The sequence below is a fragment of the Nothoprocta perdicaria genome, unplaced genomic scaffold (assembly GCF_003342845.1).
Source record: "Nothoprocta perdicaria isolate Ctin4 unplaced genomic scaffold, notPer1 scaffold_51, whole genome shotgun sequence".
NCBI lineage: Eukaryota > Metazoa > Chordata > Aves > Tinamiformes > Tinamidae > Nothoprocta > Nothoprocta perdicaria.
Genome location: NW_020455766.1, coordinates 1,903,542 through 1,930,706, shown reverse-complemented (window position 1 = coordinate 1,930,706; position 27,165 = coordinate 1,903,542). Strand labels below are relative to the sequence as shown.

Genomic DNA, 27,165 nt, shown 5'->3' with positions numbered 1-27,165 from the left:
TCTTAGGAAAYGCCACCATCATGAACTGTACTGCTCTGGACTCTCTAATTACTTCGTAAGCTATTAAAACCCTTTGAAGGAGCTGACATTGCATTGAAAGAGAAACACCACCATCAAAACTGCACACATCCCCCACCCTCTTATTCGCAATCATTGAGGTCCTTACCTGCTGGGTAGCGTTCAATAACGGGCCAGTTGTCCACCTGCAAGGTGGCATTACCACCACTTCGCGTGAAACGTACTACATGGTATTTTCCATCATTAATGATTGCGTTGATCTCTTCAATAGCGATGTCATCAGTTCCAACATTAAATTTAACTCCAATTTTTCCCTGGTGCTGTATATTGGGGAAAAAAAAGGAAAAAAAGAAAAAAAAAAAGAAAAAAAGAACTAATTAGGAGTTGCTTTAGCAAGAAAGTGTGTTGTTCAGGGGAAATTTTCTAACATCATCTTCTCTTGTCAGATTAACTTAACTTCTGAAGGCTTGCATGTTCTAATGACAGCTTAATAAGTCCAAGACATCTCTTTGATTGATAATTAATATTGAGCTCTCTCATTTCCCCAGAGACTTGGGCCAAAATCACAAGCAGAGAAAGCAGGAAGGCTCAAGAAAGTTTTGTTTCTTTGTCTCCCTTCTTCATCTCAAACAGTTCATTATTATTATTATTATTTTAGGCTTAAAAGCTTGGAAAATCAGTTAACATAGGAGGAATTTCTGGATTTCAAAGCCAAGCCTTCAACTGGTGTGTATTTTCTGAAAACCTCCTCTGTGCTCTGTCTTTACAGATGTAACGGGTGCTACATACACCTTAAAACAAGCAAGCAAATTCCTGGTCAGAGGGAAACAAAATGTCATTGCAATGGAGGTGCAGTGCCTTGTTCCCTCCAAACTCAGAGCCTGTTCCCCCTATTGAGACTGGCCTGCCAAGGGGTGTGCCAAATAGAGGTGTGGGGAGAGGTCCTGCTACGAAAATTTGCATCCAGAATCAAGGCGGGAGGTCGTCTGCACGGCTGTGACACGAGCTGTATCACAGCATATTGTGTATTGGGCTTCCCTTACTCAACCAAAACATSCACACCAACCAAATTTTCCAGACTACCTCTGGAGATTTAAAGGGTGCCTTTTACTCCCTGTCTCCTTGGAGATGCTACAAAGCAAGGAAATAGTGGTGACTGCACTAGACAAATATTTGGGGAAGGACTGTGCCTTCTCTGATATTAGGAGAATCTTTTATTCATTAAGATGTCTCTAAACACTTACAGTTTAACAAAGTCTTTAACAAAGTTTATTAAAAGTTTAAAGGCTTAGGAGTAAACAGGTCTATTTCTGAGTAAGGACAGTCACTAAATTAAGGGAAAAAAAGAAGCCTTTCACAGCATGAGATTAGGGCCTATGCAGAATTAGTGGTAATCTTCTGTGAAATGTCCTGTGTTTGGAACTGGTCCTTGCTTCCTGAAAGTTGTTTTTCAAGTTCTTCCACTAACAGATTTGATCACAACGAAACACTGAATTTTTCCTTGACATTCAAGCCCAATTGTCCAAAATCAGGCTTCATCCCCATCATACAGCTTTTGGGTCAGTTCCCTCTTCCTCCAGCACCATTGCCTGTACTACTGCAGTGTATTGTGCTATCAGCAATCTCTCCTTAACTCAGGTCTTCTTACAATTCATTCTTTTATTTATTACTTACCCTCGCAGCCGATTCAGTGTAACTGACTTGGTCTCTGCCTGCATACTTGCAAAACTGGAGGAAATCTCTCAACTCTATAGAAGTCCTCAGCACACTGAGTGTCATTCCCTGCATTTAGCCACGGTCTCTCTAAAACAATACTTGCTTAAAAGGCTTGTTCTATGCTGACATTTGCAGAATGACAGTGAAAAATGTCCTCTCTTTGTTCAGTTGCATAAACCATAACCTAAATATCCCTCTTCTCTCCTTGCTGACTGTCTTAATATTTCCCTATTGGCTAGTCTACCCATTTCCCATTTCTACAGGGTGTCAATAAAGACATCGTCTCATCTAGCGCATGCAACAGAGGCATAACGTGATGCAAGTTGCAGAGCAATCTCCTGCTTCTCCTGGGGGACTAACCGCAGTTCTACTTTATTTCAACTGGTTCTGAGAGCCCATTTCCCCTGTTTCCTGCCACAGAGACAGCAGTTGATTTGCTTCACCTTTCCATTCCTTTAATCACACAGAAGCAYATAAAAATACATGTTGAGATTGTCCTGGCTCTAAAGCAAATCTCTTCTGCTAATTTATGAAATGCAGAAAAATTGCCTGCAATGATAATGACATATGCACCTTTTCTCAACACTTTCGAGAAATAGAAGGCTATATGGTTTAAAMGAGCTGACAAATTTTATGGCAACCCATAATTACACTATTTACAATATACACTCTGCATACCTGTTTTTCTATTTGCCACATATGTATTATTTCACGGCAAAACAGGCAAGGCAGAAAATCCCTTTGAGTCTGAACGGCACAGGCACAAGGCAAAATTAAGTGATAAAAAGCCAACCTATCAACAGCTTTTCCAAAATAAGAGAACGCAGTGCTGCAGTGTCACCAAGATTATCATTAGCAAAAGGCCATTGCACAACGTGTAGCTACTGGCAGGAGAACGAATGCTTTACAAACTCAAAGGCAGGATGTGAGCTGGTCTYGAAACACAACATACCTGTAAGTGGGAAAACACTTTTCCCTGACTTCCTTGCTTTTGAATAAAAGTGCAGCATACCAAGCATATATAGCATATAAGTATCTGTCTTGCAGCTGGTAACACCCCATGGCTTTCCCCGCCCCGTCTCTAGTCAAACCAGGAAACTGCTGTATTAGTAATGCAAGTGTAGCTCAGGTCTCCAACACCTCCATATTTATGGGAGATGTCTCAATTTTGATGGGAAATCTTGACACACAATACTTCTGCTGCACCTGGGGGATTTTATGAGACTAAGCTGCATATGTAATCTTCTGTAGAACAAAGACGTAGATCTGGATTTTTGACTTTCTAAGTCTTCCTTTTTTATTACATCCACACTTCGACTTCTGAACATCATGCTGAGCACCCCATTGTGCACAGCACTGTATAAACACAAATAATACATGATGCAAGGAACTTGCCATACAGGGGCCCAGAGAGATGATGACATGACCAAAGTACTAAGTTATTGTGTATCTGCTGAGTTGTATCTCTGTATGTGTGGATTTCTTTTTCAAGTCTTTCGTGAGTATGCAGCAATTTAACTCGCTGTGCTCCTTTTTCACAGGAGCAGCTGATGCACAGTAGCTAAGCCAAGATAACCCARTATCAGCTCTGGGCCATTGGATAGACTTATGGGTTTTTTGGGTTTTTTTTCCTAATTTTTGGAAATTTTGCTTAATTGTGTAGAAAGGGAAGAGACTTTTAAAACCAAAGCATGCTAAAATATTACTACTGCTTCTCAACTATCTGCCAGCTCCAGATGCAGTAAAATTCATGGAAGTATAAATATATATATATATGTCTCCAGAATAATGGCACTTCCTATGGCATCGGAAAGGTTTTACAGCTCTTACTACTCTCTGTAGCAGTAATTCTGTAATCAGTCAAACCTAAGTGTGTGCAAATTTGGCACAACAGTCATTTCAGAAGAGACCACAGACAAGCTAAGCTCATAATACTTACAACCCTTAACTACAGCCAAGGAAAAGCAATAAAACCCTGACTCCCACTGGTGAACAGATAGAGCAAAAAAAGCTCAAGCCTGCCAGCTTGCATCTTACAGAGCCAGTTCCCTGCGGCACGACTTGCTGGTGAATCCAATAACAAAACCTTACAACTAACTGATGTTTCCTAGATTTTATTGAGGAATAAATTTATTGGACTTTTGTGGGAAAAGTGAGATCATCTGCACTCAAATTAAACCTGAGGCTCAATCTCCATGTAATGCATRTATTTGCCATATAATGCTATAATGTATATGTAATATAYATTATATAATAATGTATACAGAAATCATTAAAATAATTATTGATTTTCTGGCTCCAAGAAGGAAATACATATGGCAAAAATGCATATTGCTTGGTAAACAAGGGGATGGATACCTGATGGTCTGAATATACATGCTGACTCTTAAGATTAGAATAGTTACACATATCTTACGTAATCAACATTTCTTGTCACCATACAGTTTGAGACAAATTGTTTCTTGGAAAAAGACATAAGAATAAAAAACATCTAGGAAGAGTTCTTTGAATGAAGCCATCTTTTATATTTCAATGGAAAACAAAAGAAAAATGTTAACTCTCTGGATATAAGTTTTATATAGATATGAAAGAAAATCTTTATATAGATTTAAAAGACAAAGCTTTGCATATGCATAGGGACACTTACAGAGCACCTGCATTCTGAAATGATGTGTTATAAAAATTAAGGCACATATAGCTTTTAAACTAATGAACCTGAAAATAGGTAAGTGAAAATGGGACTACCATCACATTAATTTACAACTAATGCATTTCCTCCCCCCCAAAAAAAAAAAAAAAACCAAAAACCCTACAATACTTAAGTGGAGGAAATGATTTTTTTGAGGGGTCACAAACGCCATAAGTGACTACAATACAAGGCAGCTGGAAAGAAAGCATCAGGGAATCATTTGCTGTCCCAGCATTGCAGAACAGGAGGCAACTACTCTTCACTACTAAGAAACAACAATTTTTCCTCATTTACTGCTATCAAATAATTGCCCTTACAAACTATTTTAAATGTTTTTATAACAATTCAACTTACATATAAAACTCAGCAAGCATACAGAAATATTTATAAAACTGCAGTTCTGACACTTCAGTTCTCAGATAGCATTGTTTTTCCTATTTAGTTCTAAACGTGGTAATTCTTAGTGCTATATATTATAGCTGCATTATTGCAAGGTATTTTGATGATGAATTACTGAGATGATACAATTACCCTAACAACCAGCCCCAAAAATGCTATAGTGAGGAAAACATATGGTGGAGAGCCCACAGCAGCAGCACACTGCATCTCATTATCCACTCAGCATCATTACTGCAGCACGCAAAATTAAATTTTCTTGCCAAAACATGCGGTAAAGAACAATTTAGATAGTCAGCCCTTAACATTGCACTCTCTGTCAAAAGATCATATAGCCTGGAAATCCCTTCACCTTTCCAGTGTCTCACCCAAAGAGTTTCAGTTGTGGTGAGCTTTTATGGGTAAACTGAAGAGATTATAGACATTTYATGCCAAATCCTGTAATTAGAAGCAGATGGGAGGAGGATTTTGTTTTTTGTTTTTTTTTTAAGTAGTGGCCAAGATAAATCCCATGCCTGGCTTTTACTTTTACACATTTAGTCTTCCGTGTTGGCAGACACGTGTGCAGCTCAAAATCAGTGTGGCCTCCCTCAAGAGCCAATGACTAATTGGACTCCAGCTCCTCGAGGTCAAACACAACTCCTCTCTTCACAGGCATTAAAATAAACTTCCAGATGCACAGAAACACATTTGAAAGCTTGGGCTAGGTTTCTTTGGGGCAAAACTGCAATGTAGTGCTCTTGCACTAGAACAAATAAAGGAATGTTCCTGGCTATAGCCAACTGTAGGTGTAAAGATACTCTTACAATAAATAAATAATAATAATAAAGCAAATAGCACCTTACCAACAGTATAGTAGAATCCACACTGGAAATTTTGCTGTATAAAGGATATTTTTTTCTGTGCTTGGAAAGGCCTTATAGGCCTCTCTAGATGTTCCTTGCTCTAGATGTTCCTTGCTCCTGCTGAGGGAGTTGGACTAGATGATCTCTATATGTTCCCCTACCCCAACCATTCTGTGATTCTATTAAAAAGTTAGAGCCAGTAGGTTTCACTAGGATCAGAAGCTAAGCATCAGCAAATTCTCAAACAGGCTTTCATGCTGCATGACTAATAATCATATGATCAAAACAAATGTTCCTGAAAACACTAGCAATACATTTTAATTTTTAAGAATCTGGGTCAAAGGGCTATTTGTAATAAAACTCTCACACAGAAAGTCACTACAAGCCAAGAAGCGCATTAGACGCATAACTTCCATCGAGCGTTAACGAAAACTGCTACCTGCCATTCAGGCCCTAGAAAGGCTTCTCGGTACTCTTAGCTATATCTTTATTGCTTTCATATATTTTCAAGATGCCTTCAACACCCACTGCGAACACACTTATAATTATTGTTGATTATCTGAAGACTTTGTGGACCTTCCTCACACTGACTTTATGCCTATAGATGTGTTTCTAGAATTAGTCCCTAAATGTGCTTTTCTTGGCTTTAGGTTTCCAGTTGGAATCAATCTAGCCTTGATTTTCCTTGGATTGCTAAGCTGTTATTTCCATGCATTTCCACAAAATAAAGCCAAAATAAAAACAAACAAACCAAAAAACTATGAGGGGATTCAAAAGCAGGGCATCTGAAAAGTGGACTGAAATCAATCAAATATTTGTAAAATAAAAAGAACATAATATTCTCACTTCAGAAACCTTCTGTATATTGTAAATAATTCCTATCTCTACATGCTCCAGAAGACATAGAAAGCAACAACCAAAAATGGATTACTTTTGTAAGACAAAGGTACAGCACAAGTGGAAGGACTTAGTCCAAGAACACACGGCTATACTGTTTTTACCAGGTTGCAGAGCTCCAGCACACTGCAATTAAGCCTTGCGCTTGCTCTCTGCAGAAAAGCAAGTTTCAACCATATCCTCTTTTTTTCTGAGCATTCCCATCTTTTTCTGCTGACAACTTTCTTTCTCTTATCACCAAGAATGGAATGATCTGCTGGCAAGCTTTAATATTACATATATTTTCCTCAATGATAGCAGCTTCCTTTATCTTACCTTTTTTCACCGGGAAGATCTTTGAGAACCAAAAGCAACCTGACAATTTCACTGGGTTGTGTGCCAAGATGCACAGTGTCGAGTATCCTATTATCAATGCTACCGCAGAAGACCTTGCTTCTTTTGATCACTTAATGCAGCAGAGCATGTAAAAATTCTTACACTGAATACATGTTGCACATGAAGTGATCAAACAGTGTCAGTTGACTGGACTGTGAAATCCAACTGGTAGCTGGGAGGGTAAAAACACAATCTGATCGCTACCTCCTCGATCTCTTCTGCTACTGCTGCTAGCAGCCCCCAAGGTTTGAATGACATTGCTTTGGCATCTTAAAAAAAAAATAAAAAAAAAAACAAAAAAATGAGGAAGAGACTGCAGTTTTTGCCATGAAGTTTTGACAGGTCTGTGCATAGAAGATTTTAAGTCCTTGTAGACAACTTCTATTAGAAAAAAATCTTCAAAGGGAGCACTGCAAAACAGCATGAGCACATTCAACAATATGCTCTTCAGAATGTAAGAAGTTTGCAAATAAAAGCAGTGTTGTACTTAAAGTACTATTTTAAGCCTGTAATATATTTGAAAAGGCCAACCCAAAGTAAATCAAACAAAATTTTACCCTTAACTTAAATTTAAGCGAGAGAGTTTTGCATATAGTGGAGCCAGTGCAGTCAGAATCTAAATGTTTGTCTGAAACAAGGAACAGGCATGAATTTTGTTGTATTCACTGGAACTGTCAGCGCTAGGATCAGTCTTACTTGTCCTCATGAATACAACGATACTAAAGAAAAAACCTGAACAGTATATAAACGCTTGCTTGACAACATCCACTAACAGCCAAAATTGCAAAATATATCATTATCTTAAAATCACACAAGGAAATTTAAGAGTAACTTTATTGGTTCAACTCCTTCATTTCTTATGTACTTTACAGTAGAGTTGCACTCTTATTTGAAATTATCACATTGCAAACAGGGTATTTTAGGCAACTAGCAACCTTTGCTAGGGTATTAATCTAACCTCAAGGGCAACCCACTCCTGACTTCTGCTCTTAGTCTGACTTCTTTTTCTCTTGGTAGCGTTGATATACCTGGCAAATACCTCCAAAAATTAGAAACTAGAAGCAACTCCACTGAATCCATTCTAGAAACAGTAAAACTGTAAAATTAGGGGGATGTCTCTCTAGACTCTCCCTTTCTAAGTCAATCTGTCTCTTAAGGCTACTCTCACATAAAAATATTGAAGTGAGATGAGATGGGGTGTGTGTGTGTGTGTGTGTGTGTGTGTGTGTGTGTGTGTGTGTGACAGCTGCTAAAATGCTGTTTTGTTTTCACTACTTTTAATAAAATTTTGGTTTTACTGGGCAAGATGAAGAAGCTTAACAGAATCTAGACATGCAACTATTATGATTTCACACATGTACAGCATTAATCTTACTGATGGACCTTAAAAAAAATGGGCCAGTGGATTTCACAAACCAGCAAACTCCACTATAAACAGCTACACCATGGATCGGACAAGCCTTAGCCAATACACCAAGGCATCATGGACATGAATGCAGCGCTCTGGGAGGGAAATAGCATTTGGAGGCAGCTCTCCTCTCTCCGTGCGCTGCTCTGCATGCCCTGAGCTACTCACACCAAGGACTGCACAAGGACCATGCCCTTGGGGGAACGGAGGCAGTGCTGAGCCGGGCAAATCCACCCGCTGGTCCCTGCCCCAGTGTCATCAAAACCTCCTAACCAAGCCTCAAGCTCTCGCTGTGATCCTCAAGGTTCTCCTTAGCCCAGGACAAGCAAATCCAATGAAACGCCCGGGGCTGACAAAGATGTTGTTGCACCATGAAACATCTTTATTTGAGGAACCTTCACTAGGAAAAAAAAAATTAAGCAATAGGGACAAGTGACCATCAAAGACCTTTATCACCTTCTTTCACCGATACATATACATCATAATCTATAGATGCCTCTGCATGGGTACATTTGTACATATGAATGTTCATATGTATGAAGGAATAGGTAAAACAAAACACTCTACTGCCTGCACTTTCTTCCCTATAACAAGGGATGAGAACAAAAAACAAGATGAAGTATCTGTCACACTGCACTGTCCTTATTGAAGGATGTTTAGATACTACGATGATGGGCAGAGTATTGAACCAGATTTTAATAGAATTATAATATTAAATAATAATATTTTTAATCACCTGAAGGTAAAGACACCGATTCCTTGTTTACTGGTAGCCAACATGCTTTCCTACTAAAGCAACAAATTATGGAAGTGTGAAGTTTACAGATGTACGTTCATTCTTGAACTTTGCAGAGTTTTGCACTTTGTCTAGCTTTACTAATGCTGTTTAATTTAACATGTCCTCAGTGCGTCAACTGCACTACTGATGGATGCTTTCCTCCTGCAGAACACTATCAGTTAAAAGACTTATTCTAACCATAAAAATAAAATAATGCTGTGTTTATTGTTATCAGAGTAAACCATAATCAGGATTCTTGATTAATTACTTATCAAGAACAATTGACCTTAATTAGTACCAACTTCTACACCAGACAAGTTAATTTATTCTTTAATTTCTTTGTGAACTCATTTCTCTCTTCAGAGCAACTGATTCACAGCTCAATTCAAATAATTCTTTTTTTTTCTTTGTGAGAAAATCTAAATAAAAATGACAGCTTCTTTTAAAAAAAATCAGTAAATCTACTTTCTTTCATGGAATGAGACTCTACTGACCTAAGTAATTAAAATGATTTGTTTATTTACTCTTACTAATCTCGCTGAGACGGTTCTTGTGGAATTAACACAACTAGCAGGATCCAGGACATCTCTTGGACCTGACACCATTTAGCTCAGGAACTGATACGGGTCCAGTTGTGGGATGAACATCCCGGGGGATGACGAGCCAGACAGGCCACCTCTGCAATGCTCCCTGATCCCTTAGGTGCGCTAGGGAGATTTCAACCTCACAGTTGGACTCGATGATCTTGAAAATCTTTTCCACCTATAGTGATTCTATGATTCTAACCTTAGCTGTAGTGAAACGGCTAGTTGCCGAGCCTCTCACTGAAGCACAGACAGATCTTTTACTGCATGCTCTGCAGAGCTAGCAAGTGAGCAGCTAAAATACTGTGCAATGTGCCGGCTTAATAAGGTACCTAAGGGTGCGCCTGCTCTGCAGTCATTAATGAAAGTGATATATAGCACACACAACCCCAAGTATGCATATGTTAGCAGCAGCTGTGGCATTACAGAAAAATCACTAACAGGCTTCCAAATCTGTCTGAAAAGGTAGGTAAATATTCAGGAAAACCTGTGTAGACGCCTGAGCTGTTACAGATACATGTCTGTCTATGCTTATCCCAAGGGAATTTAGTTGGATTCTGTTTTTTTTCTTGTTTATCCTCAAAAGAATTGTTTAGGAAGTTTAATTAGATCCAGAAAAGTGGTCTCACCAGCTGACACATTGCTGAAATAACTGTAGGTGAAAAAGTATCATAGATTGACTGTTTAAAATTACAAAACTCTCACTGCCTACTAAGCTTACCTTTATGCACCTACTAGTACCGGTAACAAATATGATTCAGATTTGATTGTTAATCAGAAGGATAAAAAACATAGGACAAAAATTGACAGGTATTTTCCTTGTGAACATTTTTTCTGTACTAGAAGTTTACGAAACGTAACTGAATCCACAGCATGCAATTCATGCAGACGTGACCTAAAATCCACAAGAGAAAGATTCTATGAATATATAAAAATACATAAATGGGAAAAAAATAGCATGACCAAAAGCTATAAAGCACTTTGTATCTTCACAGTCTTTTGACATAAGGATTAACCCGAAAGCTAATACACTGATGCAAAGCTTTCATATCCAGTGTCTGTTCTGTCATTAACATCCTTGTCGGGCAATGGACTTTGGCTTGCTTGAAAAGATAAAGGAAAACAAGGAACTAATAGTAGTGCAGCAGGAGTGGCCTTCAACCTCCAAGACTCACAGTACAATCTATAATGTAAGAAATGTCTTTCTGGCCATTTCTATTCAACAACTTATACTATGATCTACTAGAAAAGCCATAAAACAAGCAAACAAACAAGAGCTGCCCATCTGGTTTTAACACAGAGGTTGTTTAGACCTGGATTTATGAAACACTGTGCTCTTGTCTCATATACTGTCATTCTCAGATGGAATACTTTTCACTCCAGCAACCCCAGACAGACCCCAGTGATTTCCACTACTGCCCTCAATAAGGATTCTGCAAGCACAAAATAAATCTTAAAGGTTACTACAAACCATGGTCTCTTGTTCCTCCTCCCACCTTCCTTCTTCATTTTTCCTGGCTAACTTATAAAATGTATGTTCCATAAGAAAAGCAATGAGATTAAGTTCTCATTGGAGGTCTTCTGGAGGTCTTCAAAACCCACCTGGATGCTGCCCTGTGCCCCGTGCTCTAGGTGTCCCTGCTTGAGCAGGAAGGTTGGACTAGATGATCTCTAGAGGTCTCTTCCAACCTTAAAGATTCTGTGATTATGTGAACTTAAAGCGTTTCCTGCCCAAAAGAAAGTAGCTTTCTTCAGAACGTCTGGGATCACTTCTATGAAAATGATTGTTTCCTCAAAGCTCTACCTCCATTCCTGTCACACAGCCTGAGAAGGAGGAGATAGAGCCCACTCTCCATCTCCCTTGTTCCTGGAAAAAAATGCTGTATCAAGGAACAGGAACATGCCAGGTCAGCAGTGCTTGGTGTGGACACTGGTCACCTTTGAAAACATATCAACAATGAAAACAAACCACACTGCTATAGTACCTCGAGCAGTGTGCTTCTAAGAGCTTTTCTAAATATTGGCAGCATGGGATTCTGGAATTCACGTTTGCTCTCTTCTCGTGTTTGGCAATCCACATATTCCCAACAAAAGTATCTCTGAAAAAGCTATTTTCTGAAGAACATGAATAAAGAATATTAAGTATAACACAGCATAACAGTTTTTTTCTGCCCCCTTTCTCTCTCCCTCTGATTCTTTTAAGGATAATACTATTAGAATTTATTTTGCTAGTAAATAAAGCAAATAAGTACAAAATAACAAATGCAAACAAGGAGAAAACACACAGGAGTAGGTCCTGGATGATCATACAGGCTTCTAAAAAGTCATTTCGCATTATGTAGAATTGGTTAAAATATATATATATATAAATATATATATATAAAAGTATAAATAGATGACTCAACATGGATAACGTTGGCTTCAAAAATAGACTGTTTTATACCTTCTTGTTACCATCAGAAGAGCTTCAGCAAACAATGCTAACCAACCCAGCGAGCCAAATCATAAAGCTTCAACGCAACCATGAAAAACTATTGATTTTTTTTTTTTTTATAAAAACTTTTCTTCAGCTCTAAGTTTCTAGTGATATGTGACAAAAATGCTCAAGTGGCATTTGCTAGCAGAGCCATTGCAGGAAGAGCCTGGGCTAAAGGCCTGCCGGTGGAGGCACTCACAAATTTAATGTGGTCAATTCCAAATTGCTCCAACCAATCTTGGACTAAATAAAATATAACACTACCATTTCCTAAGAGTAATAATCAACTAACACTGAGTTTTTCAGATTTTTGACGGAAACAAAATTACAGTAAGAAATGGGCTGGGTATTTCTTTTCATTGCTGAGAAACAGACCTCTACCAACCATGCAAAGTAGTTTTATAGAATATAAATCTGTATGTGTGCACACACACACCCATACACACACACACACACATTCATACACACACACAATGAGAGTGAAAGGATGCTTGTCTTTCCTTACCAGCTTCCCAACCAAGACATAGGGCTTGAGGAGCAGGAACCCTGCTCACACATATCTGTTCATCTGCAATCCCTATGAGCAATGACAGTTTTAGAAGTAGGGGCAGGAAGAGCAGGCAGAGCAGTTCTCTCTCTTACCTCGTATTCTAGCTTTCCTGCCAAAGTTATAACGGGCCAAGATCTGAAAGCTTTGATATATCAAAGTGGCCCAGCAGGGACTCTGGAGTTAGCTGACGGTGCAATAGCAAGAACCAACTAGACCAAGCCATCCTCAGTCTCCAAGGCTGAGCAAAGCAGCAGCACCTCCTGCATTAGATATTGAACAAGGTTTTTGCTCCCTTTTCCCGAATAAGGCAACGTGAGATACAACCTGCGTTGCCTTGCTGCAATGCTCTCCCTCACCCATGTTCCCAGCCACAGAGCCAGGGGACAGCCACAGCACAAGCCCTTGTCGAGATGGAGCTCTCCATGACCTTCAGAGACCAAATTCACAACTACACTGGGAGATGCTGATCATATTCAACTCTGATGGAAGTAAGGATGATGAGAGGCTGTGCCAGTTCTTCTCTAAACACAGCCCTTCATTCCTATTTCCAGAGCATTTGACCAGCATCTGGTAATTCAGCTGAAGTCCACACCAAAGTTAAGCAAGTCTGGATGGATACACACAGCAGCTCAACACAGTAAGAACATTCACCGAAATTCAACCAGTCTCTGGAATTTCTTTCTTGCCCTTCACATTAGAACAACGCATCATCTAAATGATAAGAGAGATGGGAAGCTCCAAAGATTTCCCGAGCTTTCTATTGCTCTCCCTGATGCTTGGATTGTAAATAGCCCCATTTTCCAGCTGCTGCTCACACCACTTCCTAAATGAGGTATGGATCAAATCCCACATTTAAATTTACTGCTGCCACTCTTGGAAACAACAGTAACCATCTTTCCACCTTCCAGGGTCCTCCTTTGGAGAGTTTCTTCTTTGCTTTCTCTCTCCTTTTTAAAAAATAAAAATAAACTTTTAAAAAAATCAGCAACAGAGCTGTATAATCCACTGATAAAGGGACTACTATCATGTTTTTATCTGTATCAGTATGCATACAGAAAAATACATACAATACATACTATTTTAAACTATATTGTGTGTTTTAAAAAGATTTCTCAGTCTCCTGCTGCGCTATTTCCAGCATCCCATCACCGCTTCCATGGATCAGTAAACTGCTGATATTTAATATTAGATAAAATTGCACAGCAAACCATCCTGGACAAAAAAGAGATAGGATGTATGAGAAGGACTTGTCTGCAGCTGCCAACACCCGTTTCTCTGTTGCACGGAATGCAGAAATGGCAAAACACCAAGGCTAAAAAACACAGTGCTAAGATTTTTACAGACTTCCAAAGTCATTTTAGTATCTACTTTGTCATTTGTGCAACAAGCATAATATCCACCATGATGGAGAGGATGCAAGGACACAGTGCTACTCCCAAAATATAACAGTAAGACCACAAAGATTGGCAAAAACCTGAAAAACTCTAGATCACTCCTCTTGCTCTGCAAAGTGCAAGTCAGGACTTGGGGAAAAAGAGATGATTTGTGTGTGTGAGTGTGTGTGCGCGTGTGTGTGCACATGCATGTGTGTGCTTTTCCTTTTACACACCAAAAGCTTATTTGATCCTAGAGTGTTTTCCAGAGGAATTTTGAGCATATGCAATGTGTACCACTCCAGAGTAACAAATAGTGATTGAAAACACCCGCATTGTATCTGGAAAACATTTCTGTCATCTTTTTGAGATGTTATTTTTAGATTTGGAGTAGGAATATATTTATACGGGAGGGAAAACACATAGAAGAAATTGCATGTGCAATCACATTTCCCGATGAGATCTTAGCAGAGTGTTGCCTGTCTTACTGCTGCCCATAAATAAAGGGTGGTAAATGTCTTCAGGACTAACTCTTTCTCTGGCTCTCTATCCCCGGCTTCTTTGCAGGTCAACAATGTGTATCTGTATGTATACAAAGAGGGTTTGGAGGGATGAACTGTATTTTCATTCTTCAGCTGTAAGTGTAGGTCATGACTGCAGGCACCAATTCCCCTACTGTGTGAGGAAATAAGTGAAATCAAAAGCTTGTTGTTTTATATAAGGGCTTCCTAATAGTCTCTTGAATACATGTATGGCTTTAGGGAACTACATAAAATAGCGAGCACAAAAATGTAGAAAAGTGCATTTGATGCCTTTACTTTTGTTTGCTTAAAAAAGTAGTATTTTCTGTATCAGGAAGACAAAGGGGTTATGACAGTAAATAACATGAAAACCCGTACTAATCCAAGCTTAAAAATACCCTGTTAGTAGAAATGAGATCCAAGAGAAAATTTAGGTTTTAAATGTCTCAATAACCTGAGTACTTCTGTATTTTAGCTTATTTAGAGTATATATTTGATAAAAGTAAGCATTTCACTGATTTGTGTTCTTTTTAACATGACTATGTATTGAAAAAATAAGGAGAAAGGCTCAGTTTTCCGAACTTTGGATACTTTGGATTTCCTAGAGTTTTGCTAGGGGAAAAAAAAAAGAAGAGTTTAAAAAAAAAAAGAGGAGGGGGGGGGGGGAGAGGAGGGGGGGGAGGGAGGGAGGTTGTGGAGAAAGCAGCAGTCAGCTTTATGACAGAGACTTTACTAGTCCATACACTTTATAATTTGCTCTCCAAACTTTTCCTCTCCTTTCAGCAGGAACATAAGCAGCAGAGCCCATCATGAGCTGTTATACTACTAGAAGAGTGTTAATCTTATCAAATAGACCTCACAGCATTTATTGCCATTGCTATTTACTTCAATTTAGGGAGTGATTAAAGAGAAAGCAAAAACAATGCATCATGTGCCTGCATCTCCACCAACACCTAGACTGCAGCTCAACAAAATCCACAACAGCCGAGCCAGAGGATGTAGAGAAACCAAGAGCTCTAGCCCTGCCAAAAATCCTGCTGCCATGGAAATATCTACTGGCTTTAGAGGTAGGGCCAAGGTGTGGAATCAGGAGATGGAGCAGAGCTCCAGGATACCTTCCTTGGGTGGATTTTGACCACCAGTTCAGAAGCTGTTCCGGATTTTAACAGCTGGTTTCATGAACTGAACTGCCCCCTGCAAAACTCTACCTAATAGGTCTTCTTTTCCAAGCAGGGTTTTGCAACGCACTTGGAAAGCTCAGACTGTGTTAAGCCTTCAGAGAGAGGGAAGTGCAGGCATATGCATGGGAAAGGAAGAGAGATGGGAAACAATTAACTCTAAAATAGGGCTATTATCCAACAGCAAGAATAAAAGGTGGCTCAAAGTCTTTGCCTTTTCCTCCCCTGTATTTATTTGCTACAGGTCTGAGCCAACATCCTTCGCAGTGGGAGATTTTTGATGGTCTTGGGTAGGTTTTGATGAGACCCATACTCGCTCATTTACACAGTGTATTTATCTGCACCCCCAGCTGTGCCGATCAGCGTGTATCGGCAAAGTTGGCTGAATGCTTTAAACAAACTCCCCACTTATTAAACAGCTCTAGTCTCAGATTTAGAAAGCTTTCCATATCCCACACTACCCAAGTTACACCTCTGTGGCAATTATGGACTGATGCTGCGAAGACATTTCCAAAGTGCTTAAGTGGCTATTAATGGCATCCGTGCTCCTGAGCTATTTAAGTGTTTTAGAAAAATCCCAAGCAAACCACAGCTCAAATGGAATCTGAAATGGAAACTTAGATGAGAGTTTTTAAGAACCTTATTGCAAAAAAGCAATAAAATACGAGCAAAAATATTAGCAAAAAGTGTATATATATATATATTTGTATTTATACCAGGAAAAAAAAAAAAAAAGAAAAAGCTGCATTATTCTGAACTGGATGTGCAGCACCACCTATTCATATGAGCTCAAATATCTCTCTTAAGAACCCTGTACTTGCACAGCTTCTTCAGAGAGCTTCATGAACAGTCTATTTATTCCTCAACCCTCCTAACCTTATAAATAAGGCCTGCTGCTCAGGTCACAACTCCCACAGCAGTGCAGGAACATCAACAAGGAACCATGTCTTGACCTGACTTTCTAAAAAGCCCACCCTGGAGGCAGGATTTCAACCCAGGTCTTCTGTTCTGCTGCAGGGATATTATGCAGTAAGAAATTTTTGCTGGTGCCTGAGACTGTATGGGAAAGAGCACTGTAAGGACATTAATGATTCTGCAACAAATTTAAGAAGTCATGAATGATTATAGTTCAAGACTGATATTTCTTTTTCTAGGTGTCAATTCTAGCCTTGATTACATGACTTTTCCAGCAAAATAAATAAAATACACACACACACACACACATATATATATATGTGTTTTTTTTCCCCTCAGACTTGCTCTTTCTTGAAGGTGATTCATTTCCAAAGCGTACTGCTTTTGGATATATAAGCATTTTAAAAGCAGTCTGTCAGAAAATTGATGACTGCTTCTTTTACTGATTAAGCATATTTGCAGTTAGAATGCACCTAGCTGGCTACACTGGTATTATGCACATAGCTCACGCATCACTGTTAACTAAAATTTTTTGGACATTTGCACAAGCCTGATGCCTGTAGCATCAGGCTACAAAGGGACAAGGCACATAGAGGAGAATTGTTCCCATTAGATCAAGCGATATGGGGGGAAAAAAGGGAGAAAGAAAAAAAAAAAGATAAACTTTCCTACTGACAAACCTTTGCTTAGTCTCAAACATGAAAAAGTAATGAAGAGAAATGAGACTATCTCCCTATAAAACTTGCCTCTTTTGCATCTGCAGCACCTATGACGACAACATCTTTGGTGCTAAATTTCTAGGAGGCTTTCTCCTCCAAAGGTCTTTTCTTCAATCCATTAATTCCATTAAATAGAAAATTTCATATGTGAATAAATGATTTATGCGTTACTAGGCAAAACATGAAAGCAGCAGCAGTGTCACATTAAGACCTGCCACTGGATCCATCATCTTTCCTGGAATCTCTGCATCTTACCAATGCAGTAAAATGGCAAAAGGAGGGGAAAAAAAAACACCACTGTGCTCATTAGGAAGAAAAATGGAAGCAGCTCTTCTGAGCACCCCATCTGCTGCCATCATGTCAGAGACATCACATTTTACTGCTGTCACCAGCAGGTGCATGCAATTAGGTGACAGCAAAATGAACTGTGGCTTCCCGGTGACTGTTTCAAGCAGATTTCAGGCGACTGGCAAGCGCGTGACAACAGAGCAGGGGCATTTGCCTCTGCGCAGTTCCTGGAATTCACATGAAAAACATAAGGGTGATGCATTTTGTTGTAGAAGTCTACTGGGAGCAGCCGAGCACAAAGGCAGCGACTGCAGCGAAGCGGAGGAGCACCAAGAGGCTCGTGCCAAAGAGGACTAGGGCCAGCCTAGCCAGTGCTGATCTCTTCTACAACAACATATGAGGATAATCAGGTCCAAAATAAATAATAAATACAATTAATAAATGCACCACTGGCACATGGAAGGGTTGGGAGGAGTGCATGGATCTTTTCTACTAATTTCAGCTCAATATATGGTTATTGCTCAGGAACAGGGAAAAGCTAAAGATTTACAGGGGAGGGAAAGACGTAATGCAAAGTAGCCCCAATTTGTGATTGCGATGCTGTAGAAGTCAGTAATAATGAAGCTGGGTGGTCCATTTTACACATAGTTTGTAGCACTACTTGGAAAGGAGAAAACACCAACCAGATAAACAAAGGGAGGGAGCTATTCCCCAGAGAACCTCTCTCCGCCAAAATCCGTAGGGAAGAAAGTAGCACTGCTGCTGAATATTCATAAACAGCTCTGCTGTGTTAGATGAACTTTCTGCCTTTCGAGCCTACTAAAAATGGCTTGAAAGGCGCAAATGCGCTTCCAATTAAGCGCTCCTTTCCGAGGGCTGGGATTCTTCCTTGTACTTTATTGCATGAATTTACAGGAGCTGATTGGCACTTGCTGGGGAGGAGTCTCTCCTGCTCCTCCGAACGTTCCAGGCAGTAGAGGTGCCTTCTTTGCCTGTAGGTGAGAACAGGGAATTACAGAGCCCTGCCGGGGCTGCAAGATGCCTTTTCAGCACTCACATAAAATCATCAGGCAAAACTGGAGCAAAAAGGTATTTTTTCCCCCAAGTAGAAAGCTCTCTCCCTGGGGAACCACACTAATGAGGAGTGCAGCTATGCAAAACATTCAGCTGTATTAATTAGCCAACGAAGACTGCCAGAAGTTTTAGCTACCAAAGCAGCTTCCACAGGATGACACTTATTCACCGAACTGTTTGCAATCACCTCCCCGGCCTGACAACAGAGCTCCACTTCCCTTCAGCCACCAGCTACAGCAAAGGCATTTCTATTGTCTGGCCTAAGCCACTGGGTCCACACACAAATGCAGTGGGCCTGGGCCAGCTGTTTTTATGTAAATCTGCATAAAACACTGATAACAACAAAGATTTGTTTCTTTCATAAGATACTGCTTATTTTAAGCACAATTAACAGACCTACTGAGATTTTCTTCTTTGCCTGGGTCAGACCTGTTCATGTTGCTGTTCAAGGGAAATTCTTTTTTTTGAAGGCAGATATTCTCCTCTCACGGAGGAAGGAACAAATCTTTTGGAAACATACTGTATTCCACAATCTTATGGGGCAGCTGTTTCCGGGAACCTGGGAATTTTCAGAGAACCATGGATAGTGAAGGAACACCTCCAAAACACATCTTAGTGAGGGGGCTTAAGCTGTACCTTAAAATTATGAGAGCAGTTTGCACAGCAAGCAAGAGGCTGTTAGGTTACGTTGCTCACCCCTACCAGTTTGAGAATCACATATTAGCTAGCCTTTTATTTTAAGGTTTTTATTCCCACAGTCATGAAATGGGAAAAATCTCAATAATTTATCTTTTCTCCTCTAAGTTTTCAGACACAGAGAAAAGCATAAAGTGCAAAACATGAAAGGAAAAGAGTTACAAATTTATCTTTCATAAACCCATGACGTAATGACACGAAGTCTTTCATGAAATGCAATAAAGCATGTTAGATGCCTCAGAAAGAAAGGTTATGGAGAAAGGAAAAGCTGCCTTACAAAGTGAATGAATTCATATCAGTGGTTACTGCAAAATTTGGATAACATTTCAAATAAACTTTGTGAAATGTCTCCTTGCATCAGCAGATGGACTCAATTCTGTTGCTGCTGCAGCTCACAGCTTTACAGAGCAGCAATGCAGCTGCAGTCATTAACAGGAAGCTTGGTAAGTAGCACACCTGAAACCTTTGCAAGGTGACACTATTTAAAAACAGGGGAAGAATAAGGAAAAAGGCAAAACAACCCTCTCAATTTTCTTCATCTTACCCCAGCATCCTATTAATAGGTAAATGGACATGTGGGGTGGGATTTGTATGGCATCACTGCCTCCTAAGTCCCACTTTTCCTTCCAATTTCCAAATGTGTTCGGAGTCTTTACCAGGGCTTTGAGCTGCTACCCTAATAAAAGCCTCTCTGCGGGAAACGTCTGCCCACTCGCATGTTCTCTCTGCAATAGCCTTGGTCAGCACGAAGCAAGAAGCAACAAGATTCTCCAGTTCACTTTGAACGCTTTTTTTTCCTGTCCCCAGCCATTCAGAGAAGGGAGAGAGTCTAAATCCAGGGCAGCTCAATGAGCTGCTGATGCCAACGAGCATCTCTCCACCCGCCGTGCTGCTCTTAGCGCCTGGGAACACGCTGGGTCGGGACTGGGTTTCGGAGGGAAACGGCTCTTTATTTCACTATATTTCACATTTCAACCTACACACAGGTGACAGCAAGGAGCTGCTCACGTGTGTACTGCGACTGTACCAAGTGGGGAAGGAAATAAATAAATATGTAAAAACCCTCCCCAAGAACAGCGCTTTTGCATCATAACCAGCTCTCCCAGGCAAGGCACACAAAGTTCTTTGATTAAACTGGGGCAGCTATATGGTAAGCAGGGAAAGGCACTATCAATGTTTTCTTGTGTGTAAAGATATTAGCTAAGATTCTGACTTCAGTAATATTTCCCATCACAGCCAAGCTTTAAATTTAATGAGAACCTCATTTGTATTCCGGGGAAGGAGAAAACAGTAAACTATGTACGCACTCAAAATCAACAATAAGTAACATTGATGCAACCATAAATAAGTAAATGAAACACAGATAATGGTGACTTCTGTCCTTTTCCTGTTCTGGCTTGCTTTATCACAAGCCTAGTCGGAGTGGCCACGGCCAAAGCTCTGCTCTGCAAGCCTCGTGTGCCACACGGGCAACGCGATGGTCCAGCACGAGGAGCCACGGGCCACGTCGGGGCCACAGGAACGGAGCCGCCGGGGACGCGGTGGAGGGGACCAAGGCTGCCTGCTCCCGAACCGCTGCAGCCGCGCGGGGACCAGGGAGGCTTCTGCCGGGAAGCCCGGAGCGAAGCAACGGGAAGAGCAGGGACATTCCACTCCCAAGCACAAAATCTGGCCACTTCACACATTTTTAATGATATGCTCTTTTATCCAATAAATTCACTATAAAAATTGGCGAGTAGTCAGGGCAAGCAATCAAAAACTAATCTTTCTTTCTGTCTCACCAGTCATCACAAGGCAAAATCAAGCATTCTTTCTTTTTCTTTCTTTTTTTCTTTTTTTTTGGTAACATATATGCCTTAATATCTAGCAAACCTTTCTCTACTCAGACTGCACTTTTGGAGCATTACACGTGGCCACAGATGCAATTCCAACAACAGGAAAGAAAATGAGTATGGAAACAAGTTAAGAGAGGAGTTTCTTTTCTCATCCTTCAAAAACAAACACAAGCCATGAATATTGCAGGTTCTTGGCTTGCTGGGGAAAACCATTTCCAGCCCTCTGACAGAAGATATGGAATATAATATTCACAGAGCAAGCCAAATGGAGTGAATATGTACAGATCTCTTTCTTTGGAATATGCCCTTATGTGTCTCACATCTGCAGGTAGCTCATTAACATTAATGAGAATTATGTACCTGAAGAGCAAAGCGGACGTCTCCGAACCAGAAGCTTTTTATATATTGGCTACTTTCCTGGCTGCCCTGAACAATGCATGAAAGGACATTGCTAAACACATTTTGCTTCATTTCTTTAAATTATGCTTTGCTAAGAATTATGTTTAATAAATCCATTATTCAGAATCACATGAGAACACTCGGGCAGCAATAATGTTTACCATCCCCGTGTATGGTAAGCCCTTATAAGCCATGTATCTTACTGAAAGTCACTGGGCCAGTGCTATGGCCATGCTTCTCCCGAGCTTCCTTTTGTTCTGGCAATTAGGCGGCCTGCCAGAAGCCCAAATGATTAACAATAAATATAAATGTGATCGCTCTCCTCCGCAGCCCTTGCAGTTGCTCCTGGCGCGCTTACTCACTGGGGGCACAATGAGAAGCCAGTGAACAAAGAATAATAACAAAGGACACCATAAAAGGAGGAGAATTTTTCAGGGAGCACTGCAAGGTCAACTTGGAAAAAATAAAAGACTGAAAACACACCTGCTGTGATTCTGCATGCAATTTTTTTCCAAAGCAGTACATGGGATTTCATCGCAGCCCTCAATATTTTCATAAATTGCTGTCCTCTGCATGGCTGAAAAAGCTTCCACTCTTCCCTTACTCAGGCATTTGATCAAAACTATTCCTTATTATCTACACACCCAGCGCCCAGGCACACACGGATCACGTTCTTCACTGAAGCATTTAGGCGCTGCTGTGATTCCAATAACAGCACCACTAATAGTGGATTAGCCAGCAGTGGACATCAGCGGAGCTGATCATCTTCAACCTCCTGCCTCCAGTCCGCAGGAAACCAAAAGTGCTCGCCCGCAATTGAAGCCGATACACAGAGAACGGAAATTCTGCTTTACAAAGGAGCCTGAATTTCTAAATCAACTCCCAATTTTAAATTCCTTAGAGAGAAAACAAGTCATTACAATATATTAGAGCAGTCATGAAATATTTCCCAAAGGAAAAAGAATTTTACCAAATTTTTCTTCCACCTTGCTGTAGTATCAAGGAATATATCATCATCTTTGGTGAGCCACTGGTAACGTGTTGCACTAAATGGATTCCCACATCACTCAGGAATCTCCTTTGGAAATGAGGAAAGGTGGAAAGCTGCTTTGTTTTAAATTAAAAAAAGTCCAAATGAATTAAAGTATAAACTGAGGTTAGATACGTGTCCATATTTACAACATACTGCCTCGTTCCAGAAGGCTGACAGAAGCTGAAGAGTGATAAAATTTCAGTGACTGTAAATATAACCATTCACCAAAATTAGCTACAATTTAGCCATGGAAAAATGTTTATGGAAGTGCCAGCTGATCCTGCAATACCATTTTGTGCACGTTCTCTCTTACTGTATCTTTGAAAAGAGGTTTCAGAAAATTATGTTCCTGTCTAAACTCCAGGCTTTATATTGTCTTCTGTAACAAAGAAACAGATGTTCTCATTTTTCAATTTTATTTTTTATCACCAAGGTCCTCACACCTCTTAAAATACTAAGTCTCTACTCCAGGATACCTTAGATGATTAACCCAGGAATGATCTTTTTGTCTCTCACAAGACATATCTGGTGTGCACTCAATCATCTCTCTGTCCCCCCAATACATCTAATAATGTTTCTCAAATGCCTCTTCCAGAACTGTAAAAATATTGGATTAATCCAGTCCAGAGTTAAATCCAGGATTAAGGCACAATAAATGCAAAATAAATAAAGCAGCAGTAAGCATAAGCTTTATTGTATTAATCACAATATCTTTATTGTATTAATCACCATATCTTTTTCTCTGTTCATCGTAAACAGATAATGTGATTCAACTGTTAAAAGCCTAATTTTCAACAAATCCTGCTCTCTGTGCACTTTTGCTTCCCTTAACTGAAAGACAGAGACATTTAAGTTGGTGGGTGAGACACAAAAGCTTCATTTGTTTTCATTAAACCATCCAAATTAGTGGTTAAAGAAATTACAAAGTATCAGTAGCAATTCAGTCTTGCACCCTGAGCCCCTACATGGGAAGGGATATGGCAGTAGAAAAAATTGCTCTAGCCCATCAAGAAGCACGGCAACCAAATTCAGAATTGATTGTACTTGAAAAGCATGTTCTTGCTTTCTGGTATTTCTACTCTACTCAGACAAACTGTGAAAAATAAAGTTGATTATAGCACTCCATTTAACATTTCTTGTAAAATGCCTATGTGAATGCTTTAGGAGTAAAGTACAATGTAATGGAGAAACCACCTCTCCACTTTTCAAACCAAATGCCACAATGGTCCCAAGTGTGAAAAAACATATGGCAAGCTAAAAAGAGAAGGGGGGAAACAAAACAACAACAACAACAACAACAACAACAACAAAAAAAAAAAAAAAAAAAAAAAAAAAAAAAAAAAAAAAAAAAAAAAAAAAAAAAAAAAAAAAAAAAAAACCATCACACATCACCTTTCTCAAATGCATCATTGTCCAAGATGAAATAATAATGTTTTAAAGTGCCAAAAAAAAAAAAAAAAAAAGCCCCACCACATCATGACTACCAACTCAAAAATCATCAATCTATGATTCCAAAAGAGTCTATAAAGAATTGAGAGACACAGATACACAAGTGCAGTGCTGCAGCAGAATGAATTGCATCCAAACCCCAGTACTGCTGGTGAGCTGATCCACCAGTGTCTGGATATCCCTGCATGTGCGTGCTCCTCCCAGACCCTAATGCTCAGAGATGCTCTGATAGTGCAGACATCTCTTGAGATGGGGCTGACAAAAAGCCTCCTGGGTGCCAACCAACACTACTATTGTTTTTGAAGCACATCACAATGGGCAGTTAAGATTAAAAACTGCTGCTTGATGGGACCCTAATATCTTCAAACAAGCATCTGGACTTCACTGTTTTAATCTTTCCTTCAAATACAGCTTTATTCCATATGCCTGCAGCAATGGAATCAAACAAAATGAGGTTCAAACACCATCCTTTTGTCTTTACTACCCTCCTACATCCCAATCAAAAGTTTTCTGAATCTAATGCTCTCTCAAGGGTTCTCCTAAGCTTTGCAGACAAAGGTGGTGTGACAGCTCGAGAAAACATCCTATTTCACCTCAGCCTTTGAGGCCACTTCATCAGTGGAACCACTCAGGGCTCCCACAGAGACTTCGGTGCTCTGAGACAGAGGTGACTTTAACCCTGTGGTAGTGCTGATACTTCTCATCACCACTGCACTATTCCGTGCTAACCTTCCAGCTGCACAGCCTGTTCCCAACTTCTTTATCCCCCACTTCAACCTGTAAGGAGCTCGCCTTCCAAATGCTCAAATCTAAGATTATTCTGCTCTCAACACGTGCATCATGACTGTCACTGCAACCATGTTAGCCAAAAGGGCGGATAACCAAGCCAACATTGTCCTACAACCCTACTATTTCTCCTTCTCCCAGCAGTGGTACTACCACTGGTTGGGTGGTGGGCATGTAAACTTGACTTTTTTGCTTCTACAGAGGCAAAGGCAAACAAACTTATTTACTTAAATATTATGCAATTCATGTAAGGACCATTGCAAGTCTGATGAAAAAAGTAGTAGTTTTTCAGGACTATGAGGAACATTCAAGAGCAGGAGTGAAACAAAAAACTAAAGCCAGTCCCCGCCCACCCATACAAAACCAGAGGTAATTCCAAAAGGCTTAACATGGGCAAGTAAGAAGTGGAGGCACAGATGTTCCTGTGTAAATAACCTACGTTACCACAAACTGTCCTTACAGTGGAAACAGATTCAACCAGCTTACAAAAACTGACTTCCCTCTTTTTAAACAGTAAGACTGACTCGATGTGGAAAAAAATGATATTCTTCTGAACACACTCCAGCAATTCTTCTCTTTCATTGGATCTCAAGACTATTTTCCTCATGGGTAAGTGGAAAACCAACAATGACTGGAGGAGAACGGAGTGCAATTTCTTGTGGTCACGAGAGCGTGAGCCCTTCCTTCAACTGCTACTGACAGCATGAATATGCATTTGTCATTTATGTATTCAATGGTCTCAGCTATACAATAGCTGAATGTCCCATACACCTTCAAAATACAACATTTAAGCATTTCTGAAAGACACAAACTAAAAAAAAAGTTGCCTAGGTAGTAAACAAGTGCAGAGATGTATGTTGATATGCAAGAAGCCTGCAGCAAACTCAGAGGTCCTGAACAGAGTTTTTTTTACTGCAAGATCAACCTTACTTTTACGGTATCAGGATTAAATACAAAGAACGAGTTTGTCTACAAAACATACCTTGGAGAAATTACTTCCTTTGCACAGATATGTACCCGAAAACTACAAGTTAACACAAAGATACCAGAATCAGTTTTAGATGAGCTACATGGTCAGCTCAGTAAATCAGCCTCACAGAGCTACGTAAACTTTCTCCTGACCTAGAAACAATGTGTTTACAGCCAGTTTAGATACTCTTTGTTTCCTCCACACCACTAAGCAACCATGGAAGTTGATATAATCTGTGAAAGTCTACCAAAAGCATTAAAGGACAGACTGTTAGATAAGAAAAACCAATGCAATAAATCCATTAAGCGCACACTATAGTTTGGAACAAGATGCTGTAGTGATTGGTTATGAGTTATGTGCAGAATACAGAACATCCTCTGGTTTTGGCTTCTGTTTTATCCAACAGAGGAGAAAATAGGAAAGGAAAAAGGCAGTATCATCTGAAGTTTGTTCAAATATTCACACGAAAAGAGTTAGGCATCAGTGATCTCAGATTAAAGAGGGATTATCACAAGTTTTGCTACTAAATTTGACATTGAGATACTGCTTACATGTCTGGGAAACCAGGCTAAAGAGACCACTGAAATTAATAGCTAACAGGTACTTCGGTTGAGGGTAGGATTGACTCAGTTGGTATTTGATGATACACTGAAGCACCAAAGTTTAAAAGAATAACTCAGAAAAATGCTACCTAAGCTTTCCCTGGCATTTAAGTCATCGGTGGTTCAAGCAGGTATTTCCCTATGCATTAACAATCACATTCACTTTCACCTCTTTCTGTGAAGTATCTTCACCTGAGGATATTTTGGATTCTGATATGAGGCACCTCTGAATCCTAAATGCTCTCTGCAGTTAAGTTTGCTAAGCATGCTCAAATCTGCATTTTTTTAATTAATCACACATTAAGGAGCTCTAGCAGTCTTCTAGTAGTTCATTACTAGCTCAGGCGCTTACTACTCACCTGAAGTTCATTACCACTACCCAGCTGAGACTATTCTCAACAAAGAAAATTCATTGTTGTTAAATAACTAAGCCTAGAGTCCTTCACCAGTAACAGGACCAACGTCAGTCGCACAGACAGGATTTTCTGCAACAAGATCTGAAACCAAGAGCTCTGTCAGCGCCCAATAAATACCTACCTATAACACTGCTTTTATCAGCTCCTGCCCTGCAACTCTTGAGCGGCACCATTCAATA

The 27,165-nt window shown here is 39.9% G+C and overlaps 1 protein-coding gene across 7 annotated transcripts in view; it reads right to left on the bottom strand.

The window, feature by feature from the left end:
• The window catches only part of NRXN1 (neurexin 1), a 592,551-nt gene that overhangs the window by 105,965 nt on the left and 459,421 nt on the right, over positions 1-27,165 (bottom strand). For all 7 annotated transcript variants that reach the window (XM_026048048.1, XM_026048049.1, XM_026048050.1 and 4 more), the window contains one exon: positions 167-338. In XM_026048048.1, coding sequence (XP_025903833.1) covers positions 167-338 — 172 coding nt within the window. The remainder of the gene's footprint in view (positions 1-166; positions 339-27,165) is intronic.